The sequence below is a fragment of the Triticum aestivum genome, chromosome 1B (assembly GCF_018294505.1).
Source record: "Triticum aestivum cultivar Chinese Spring chromosome 1B, IWGSC CS RefSeq v2.1, whole genome shotgun sequence".
NCBI classification, from domain to species: Eukaryota; Viridiplantae; Streptophyta; class Magnoliopsida; order Poales; family Poaceae; genus Triticum; species Triticum aestivum.
In genome coordinates this window covers 68316907-68326176 of record NC_057795.1, presented here as the reverse complement: position 1 = coordinate 68326176, position 9270 = coordinate 68316907, and the positions used below count along the sequence as shown (strand labels likewise).

Genomic DNA, 9270 nt, shown 5'->3' with positions numbered 1-9270 from the left:
AAAACCATGACTCTCGCGAAAGGAAAAAAACAGAAAATGCATTTTTTTCGTTTCCGAGAGGCACGGCCATGACTCTCGCGAAAGTAAAACCGTGCCTCTCGCGGAAGCAAAACTGTGACTCTCGTGAAAGGAAAAAAAGTAAACACTTTTTTTCATTTCCGAGAGGCACGGTCATGACTCTCGCGAAAGCACAACCGTGACTCTCACGGAAGCAAAACCGTGACTCTCGCGAAAAGAAAAAAACAGAAAACGCATTTTTTTTCCGTTTCGGAGAGGCACAACTGTGACTCTCGCGGAAGGAGAAAAAATAAAGAAAACACGTTTTCTCATACAAAAAAATCAAAAAAAAATTGATCAAAAAGTTAAGGAAGACCAGTGGAAAACCAAAACGTCGAAAAAACCAAAAAAGTCGTTTAAATAGCCGAAACGCGTGCAGAAAAATAAAAAAAATATGGAGGGAGCGCCCAGAGCGTGACATGTGGCGAATGGCTGAGAGCGCTAAGTGACGCTGATCGTTGTGAGGCTCCCGAAGGAGCGCTCGTTAACTAGTGGCTCTCTCCTATATGACGCGCGTTGTGGCAAGGAGACCTGGGCCGAGCCCAATTGCGTGCCGAGAAAAAACTGTTGAAAAAGGAGCGCCAGGGCACCGGGATACGAACCAGCGACCTCACAGCAAGTTGCCTATCAAGCTAACCACTGCAACATACAAATTGTGGTGTTAGATTTGCAGCGCCAGACTTCATCAAGAAATAAAAGCCAGAGGCAAATCCTAAACACCCAATAGCAACAATTCAAACAAACAAAAGTATGTTTGTGGGATCGAACCGAGGCCCTATAGCCACTTACATTACTGACATTAGATGTCCAAAATGGTAGCCAAGTGTGTATGAACTATAAGACGCAAATACATTAAACGTGAGTTCATTTCGAAGAAAGTAAATATTTTTTGAAACACGAACATTTTCTAATTTCTGAACAAAATTTTAAAAAGTAGAAAAAAATTGAAACCCAAAGATTTTCTGAAAAACGAACAAATTTCGAAGGGAGAACATTTTTTTAGATTACAAACAAATTTTTGAAACTGTAATTTTTTTGACATAGAAGAACAAAAATAAAAAATGCAACTTTTTTTCAAATTATGAACATTTATTTGAAAATGCAAACACTTTTTGACAAACAAGAACAAAAAGAATAATGCAAACATTTTTTGAAATTACGAACAAATTTTTCAAAATGCAAACACTTTCTGAAACTCCCTGAACAATTTTTGAAATTGTAAACAAATTTTGAAAACATGAATTTTTTACTCGTGAACATATTTGGAAAGTAAAATTCCAGAACATTTTATAAGTTTTTGAACAAGAATTCCAAGGCGAACATTTTTTAGACCAGCGGAACATTTTTTGATTTTGTGAAATAATTTTGGAAACAAGAAAGTTTTTTGAATTTGTGAACAAATTTTGAAAGTGGGAACATCTTTTGTAAATCTCACACATTTTATGAATTTGTGAACAAAAATTATAATGCGACCATTTTCGAAATTTGGAATTCTAGTTTTTTTTTATGAATTTTGGAAGGTTTGTTTCAGAGGTTTTTTAAAATTCTAGCTTTCCTGTAAATATTTAAACAAGATAGGAACATTTTTGTAAAAATGAACAAATTTTTAAAATGTGAACATTTTCTAAATTTCTGAAGATTTTTTGAAAAACAAAAATAAAATTGAAATTAAAAAGGAAAGAAAAGAGGAAACAAAACAAATAAATAGAAAACAAAAATCTTTATACCTAATAACATGTCTCAGGTGGGACTCAAACCCAGCTCACGAGGAAAGAATCCACCCGCACTAACCAGTCCACCTACCTATTGTGTTGTTTGTAAAAGAAGAGGAAGATATCATTTTATATGGGTTAAACGAATTATATTAAGAAAAACTTCCAATGAAGAAAACAAGTTAAATGGAGGAGTAAGTTCCCCTGTTATGAGCATGGAAGGAAAGCAAACAAAGAAAGGAATAAATTTCATCCTTATGATGAGGCAGAAAGGGAAGGAATTAAAGAAAAGAATAAAAGATGAAATAAATTTTATCCTTTATGATAAGGCAGGAAGGGAAGCAATTAAAGGAAAGAATGAAAGAAGGAATAAATAAATTTCCCTATTATATACGAGGCATGAAGAAATGAATAAAGAAGAAATTAATTTCACAAGGAAAGAACAAAAAAAGAATAAATTTTGCTAATTATATGAGGCATGAAGAGAGGGAATTAAAGAGGGAAAAAATCGTTGGGATCTAAAATAAGAAATAAAAACTTCAGTGTTAAGGATTTAACAGAACAAAATAAATTCCGTTGTAGACCAATTAAATATATCATCAACCTCTTGTGCATAAAAAAAATCCATTGTGCCTCTACTTAGGAATACATGGGGCACACTAAAAAAAAGACTTGCGGAGGAGCTTGTCAAAAGTGACCATTTTACTTTTGAATCTCATGATGATGTTGGTTTTGTTGAATCTCATGTGATTTGGGAGTACGTGAGAGTTGACAACAGGTATATGTGGCTCTACCTTCTCTATTATAGGTGATCCAGTCACTTCCCAATATGAATTTATTTGCAAGTTTTGCGGGAGTGGAGGCAAAGAATGAAGTCACCCCAAATCGCTGCACTGGTGCTATGTATTGTGGAAGGTCGTGCACACATTGGCAAGGGTTGAGCCATATTCGATTCATTTTGGGGTGTTAAGGCAGAACAAACCCAAATAGTTGAACTGGATCTGCTCAGATACCAAATCACGGTTCGGAGCTCGTATACAGACATCCAAATGCATGGTTCAATGGTCATGGCGGAACAACACAACATGGTTGATTGCCAGAAACATGTCCAAGTTCATGTTAGAGATGAAGAAGATGGACGGCTGTGACAGTGAAGTGTATGCGGTTTAAGTTGAGTCAACAAGTTGATGAGCTCGCACCTTAATTTAATTTTGCATTAATAACTATTATTGTGAGTGATCAATAAAGAAATGCATCGCCTGGTACATTAAGTAATGATTGGTGTTCAACCACATGAACATGTATATGCGGTTGCAGCACACAAGGAATTACAAGCTGGTGCGGGTAGGGGCTCGAGAAATCGGCATGGTGAGTGTGATGACCAAGATCATCGCCTTGGGACTGATCACATTGGATGAAATAGGTGGGCAAGTGACCGTCATGGAAGATGATGACGAGGAGGAGAAGTGACAACACAGATGAGTCGCTATGGGTGTGCGAGAGTTTGTTTCTCCCGTTGCAACGCATGGGCATTTGTGCTAGTGAAACAAAAAAAGGAAAAACAAAAAAGGATAGAAAAGAAGAAACAGGAAAAAAATAAAACAAAAAAAGACCTAAAACCGGTTCAGGAACTTCCCTTACGTTCTACAAGGTTCCTAAAACCAGAAAAGCCCGACTAGAATGTCCTAGAACGTTCCCAAAACCGAGCGGTACTGTAGCGCGTTCTTTACTAATAATTGGGCTGGCCCATGAAGCTGGCTGGTCGATCGTTCTGTGCGAATCAACTACAATTTGCCGCAGAATGCGGCAGATAGGCTTTTCCCTCCTAGTTAGCGCTCGCAGCGGGAGCTAGCGGGCCGGCCCAATCAAAGAGAAAAATCAGTAAAAAACTTACTGGTATAACGATGCAAAAACTGGGATTCAAACCCATCAGTCCATCACCTAAGGTATACCAATGTAACGCCCGAACCACCAGACCGAGATGCTAAGCTTGTCAACTATAAGAAAAGAGGTACATTTGACCCTTCCTCTACAGATATATTATAGACCCAGAGTTAATTATTTGAAAAAGAAATTCACAAAAAACCCACGAATTCTGAAAAAAAAGGTTCATGAAAAATGGAAAAAAGATCATCATTTTCGGATAAAACCTTCATCCATTTTGAAAAAAGTTCACAAATTTGAAAAATAGTTTACTGTTTTCGAAGAAAAGTTCCTCGATTTCGAAAAGAGTTCATCAAATTTCAAAAAAAGTTCATTGAATTGAAAAAAAGTTCATCGATTTTCAAAAAAGTTCATCAAAATTTATAAAGTTCATGGGTTTGAAAAAAGTTCATGGATTTCGAAAAAAGTTCATCGAGTTTGAACAAAAGTTCATCAAATTTGGAAAAGGTCCATACAATTTTACAAAAAAAATCATTTTATTTCAAAAAATGTTCACGGAATTTGAAAAAAGTTCATCAAATTTCAAAAAAGTTCACGAAAATAGAAAAAAGTTCACCAAATTTGAAAAAAGCTCATCAAATTTCAAAAAAAGTTCGTCGATTCGGGAAGATTTCATTGATTTTCAAAAAAGTCCACGAATTTAAAGAAAAAGTTCACGGATTTTAAAAAAAGTGCGCAATAAAAATTTTTGGGAAAAAATGAAAAAGGAATAAACCGAAGTGAAGAACGAATAAAATGAACTAACCATACACCAGCGAGTGGATGGTCTGGTGGCTACGATCGAGCGCTCCAACGAATGGGTTGCGAGTTCGAACACCAGCACTGTTTTTGACGTTTCAAAACACAAGAAGGAGAAAGATCGAATGGGTCGGCCCATCTTGGACTACTGTAGGCGCCTGTTTGCAAATTGCACTGTAACGAATGGGCCGGCTCATTTTGGACTGCTATAGGCGCCTGTTTGCAAATTGCACTGTAACGGGCGCCTGCAGCGTCAAATAGGAAATGCCGTGAGGAAGGGTTCCTATTTGACGAAATCACTAATCAAAGAGTACTCCCTACAAAGATCACTCACACCTTCTCAGGTTGCGACAAGTGATAGAGTTCTCCTTTTTCATGTATTCTTTATTTAAATGTTTTATCTCTTAAACCGTGCGTCCAAATCTCGAACAGTTTTTCACCATTAGATTCCTCGTGTCAAGGTCTTCAAAACTAGATCATTTGTTAATAGGTTCTAAGAAAAAAATCATGAAAAAACTAGATGAAAAAAACGTACAGAAAAAGGAATCGGGAGCACATTTTTTTTCTTTTCCGAAAGAGGCACAGTTGTGCCTTCTTGCGAAAGCGCAATCATGCCTCTTCCGAAAGCAAAACCATGTCTCTTGCGGAAGGAAAAAACAGAAAATGGTTTTTTATGCCTCTCGCGGAAGCAAAACTGTGCCTCTCGCAGCAGAAAAAAAACGTGTTTTTTTGTTTCAAAACACAAGAAGGAGAAAGATCGAATGGGTCGGCCCATCTTGGACTACTGTAGGCGCCTGTTTGCAAATTGCACTGTAACGAATGGGCCGGCTCATCTTGGACTGCTGTAGGCGCCTGTTTGCAAATTGCACTGTAACGGGCGCCTGCAGCGCCAAATAGGAAATGCCGTGAGGAAGGGTTCCTATTTGACGAAATCACTAATCAAAGAGTACTCCTTACAAAGATCACTCACACCTTCTCAGGTTGCGACAAGTGATAGAGTTCTCCTTTTTCGTGTATTCTTTATTTAAATGTTTTATCTCTTAAACCGTGCATCCAAATCTCGAACAGTTTTTCACCATTAGATTCCTCGTGTCAAGGTCTTCAAAACTAGATCATTTGTTGATAGGTTCTAAGAAAAAAATCATGAAAAAACTAGACGAAAAAAACGTACGGAAAAAGGAATCGGGAGGACATTTTTTTCTTTTCCGAAAGAGGCACAGCTGTGCCTTCTTGCGAAAGCGCAATCATGCCTCTTCCGAAAGCAAAACCATGTCTCTCGCGGAAGGAAAAAACAGAAAACGGTTTTTTATGCTTCTCGCGGAAGCAAAACTGTGCCTCTCGCAGCAGAAAAAAAAACGTGTTTTTTTGTTTCCGAAAGGCACGGCGGTGCCTCTCACAAAAGCAAAACCGTGCCTCTCGCGGAAGGAAAAAAACAGATAACGTGTTTTTTCCGTTTTCGAGAGGCACGACCTGTCTCTCGCGAAAGCAAAACCATGCCTCTGGAGGAAGGAGAAATACATAAAGATGTTTTTTATTTTTATTTTCAAGAGGCATGGCAGTGCCTCTTGTGAAAGCAAAATCGCGCCCCTCGCGGAACTAAAACCGTGCCTCTTGTGGAAGCAAAGAAAACACATGTTTTTTTCGTTTCCGAGAGGCATGACAGTGCCTCTCGCAGAAGAAAATAAATGCACTTTTCGCGTAACAATTTTTTCCAAAGTTTTTGTCTAAAAGCTTAGGAAGACCGGTGGAAAACATAAAAGTAAAAAACATGTAAAAAGCTGAAAACATGTTTTTTTTCGTTTGCGAGAGGCACGGCCATGCCTCTCGCAAAAGAAAAAAAAATAGGAAACACATTTTTTTCCCTATTTCTGGCCGTGCCTCTCGCGAAAGCACAACCGTGTCTCTCTTGAAAGCAAAATTGTGCCTATCGCGGAAGGAAAAAAACCAACAGAAAATGCGTATTTTCGTTTCCGAGAGGCACGACCGTGTCTCTCGCGAAAGCAAAACTATATCTCTTGCAGAAGCAAAGTCGTGCCTCTGGTGGAAGGGGAAAAAATAGAAAGCACGCTTTTTTTTATTTCCGAGAGGCATGACTGTGCCTCTCGCGAAAGCAAAATCGTGCCCCTCGCGAAAGCAAAGCCGTGCCTCTCGCGGAGAAAAAACATGTTTTTCCGTTTCTAAGAGGCATGACAATGCCTCTCGCGAAAGCAAAACCGTGTCCCTCGCGACAGGAAAAAATATATCATTTTTTACGGTTTTTTTTCAAAATTTTTCTTTTTGTCCAGAAGCTAAGAAAGACCGATGAAAAACCCAAAAGTATAAAAAACAACGTCACATGTCGCGCTCTTGATGCTCCCTCCTGGATCTCGGCCTCCCTGTTGCCAGCAGCGGTGTGGTATGCCTTCATGAACTTGCCGCGAAGTCCCTGTACTTGGGAGGGTTCGTCTTCTGGTCCACCGTGGCCAGCACCGGACCTATCCTGTAGTCCATCCTCCTGGGCCTGACCAGCGTCGCCACCGACATCCTCACCTTGGTATAGTTCGTCACCACCCGGTGCTCCACGCTTGCAAGCAGCCCGTTGTTTATAATCTAGTACTGTACATGCAAACATGTTTACTCGTTGATTAGGTATCCTGCGTATATACTCACTCTCCATGATTATTAATAGAATTTTTGTGATGCGGCCTCCATCCTTTTTATTTTATTGTTTCTTTCTCTTATTTGTTTTTTTATTTATTTTCCGGTTCACCTTTCTAAAATAGATATGCTTTTTTACCCTTTTCTTTATATTTATTTTCTTTATTTCAATACACACGGTTCTTATAGATTTGTTCATCAGGTTTTAAAAAATGTTCATCGCACATTTCTAAAGATGTCCGGGATATATTTATAAATTAAGTCGTGTATTTAAAAAAAATATTCACCGCATTTTAAATATTATTCATCACATATTTTAAGAAGCCTTCTCTGTGTATGTTGAAAACATTTTAGCTGTTTTAATTTTTATAGTGTATTAAAAATGTTCTTCACATACTAAAAAAGGACCATCGTGTATTTTAGAAAATTCTCACAATGTTGTGTATTTCAAAAATGTTCATTTGTATTTTAAAATAAATGGTGTATATTTGAAAATGTTCAATGTGAATTTAAAAAATATTTATCATGTATTTGAAAATGGACACCCCGCAAAAAAAAAGTATTTGAAAATGGACGGATGAAAACTCCATTTTCAAGCGAAGATCACATGCAGACAAAATTTAGCTTTCCAATACAAACGTAGAAGACTGGTCCATTCATCTTGATTCTTGAAACAAGTAACTTTCAATTGTACTCGCGAAATCGTGAATCTCCTGTAAGAGAGTCCATGGTATAATCTTAACAGATGCGTAACCTAGCCTGGACTACGGCGGCGGTAGGGCGGACATCAGACTGTCGGCGCGGCGGCGCAAGTTGTCCCTGAGGCGCTGGAGCGCCCTGGCGAACTCCGGCAGCTCGGCCTCCCCGAGCGCCTCCACGTCCGCCTCCCACCAGAACCGCTTCCCCTCCTGCGTCTGCACGTCCACCACCTTCTTCCCGACGGCGCTCATCCGCGCGGCCTCCGCGGCCACCTCCAGGCCGTTCTTCTCCGTCTCCTGGCACAGCGCCTCCAGGGCCTCCCACTCCACGTCGTCCGCGGCAGCAGGGACATTGGCTTCGCCGTAGCCGGCGTAGCCCAAGACGGCGTCGGTGGAGGGGCTGCCGAACGCGAACCCTTTGCCGGCCTCGGAAAACACGACGACGGCGAGGCTGGCGCGGCAGAGCACGGCGAGCTCGGAGGCCTTCTTCCAGAGCCCGGACTTTCGCTTGGAGAAGGTCACCTGCCGGGACTCCCTGTCCTCCACCAGCCGGTTCTCTCTGCGCTGCCGCCCTTTCGTCTTCTTGCCGAGCGGCGGCTGCATCCTGGTCGTCGAACGAGGCACGAGGGGGAGAAACGCGACGGCGGCGGCGGCGGAGGCTGGTGCTCTGTTTCTTTGGTTGAGCTTGAACGAAGGGGAAATATACGAAGCCGTACCTAGTCGAAGCCGTGTTGGAGTTGGAGATGCCGTAAACTTTTGGAAGGAAATCAATCACCTTGTGCGAATAATTACTGGACTCGTGCGCGGTTACCAATTTGCAGCGAACCGATCGGTGTAATAAGTTTTGGAAAGTATCTTTCTTTCTTTTGGAAAGTTTACTGTAGTAATCGGAAGGGGCCAGCTGAAATCTCTCGATGCGTCGGCCGTGTCGCAATACTCGTCGCGTTCTCTCACGGCTTATTCTAAAATAATAGTAGGGATATTTCTATTTTTTCCCTAATTTTCATCCGACCTCATCTTTACCCCTAAATAAAAACTGTTCAATTATACCCCCTTTCCGTTTTGTGCTCTTATGAAAATACCCCTCCATGCCATTCCCATCTGGTCAAAGGGTTTGACAATTAGATGGACGTTTTCCAGACATTTTTACCCCTCGCTAAAGAAAATAAAGAAAATTGAAACAAAAGAAGAAAAAAAATACAGAGAGAAACTTACCTGTAGCCGGGCCATGTAGCCCACCCCCCACAGCAGATAGTTGTCTTCAACCTTGAGCTGGGATTGACTCCAAGAGCCGCCACTCGCTGTTGCTCCACGTCTGCGTAGCGACCGGCTAGCCTCCCTCCAACCACCATGTCCAAGAGCTCTGCGAGGACGCCTTCTACCTCACCATACACGGGTTCGATCTAGGAGGGCCAAAATCAACCAAATCGCCGCCGTCTCCGTCCCCTGCAACGAGCACCACCGTCGCTCGATTCGCCGTTTGT

The 9270-nt window shown here is 40.8% G+C and overlaps 1 protein-coding gene across 1 annotated transcript; it reads right to left on the bottom strand.

The window, feature by feature from the left end:
- Positions 1–7831: 7831 nt before the first annotated feature.
- LOC123086953 (agamous-like MADS-box protein AGL61) lies at positions 7832–8523 on the bottom strand. Its single transcript, XM_044508824.1, has one exon. It carries the CDS (start codon positions 8387–8389, stop codon positions 7853–7855), a length of 537 nt encoding a protein of 178 aa, XP_044364759.1. The 5' UTR covers positions 8390–8523; the 3' UTR covers positions 7832–7852.
- Positions 8524–9270: the final 747 nt, after the last annotated feature.

Excerpts from the sequence above, each read along its gene's own strand:
- LOC123086953 (XM_044508824.1), bottom strand. The coding sequence starts at position 8,389 with ATGCAGCCGCCGCTCGGCAAGAAGACGAAAGGGCGGCAGCGCAGAGAG.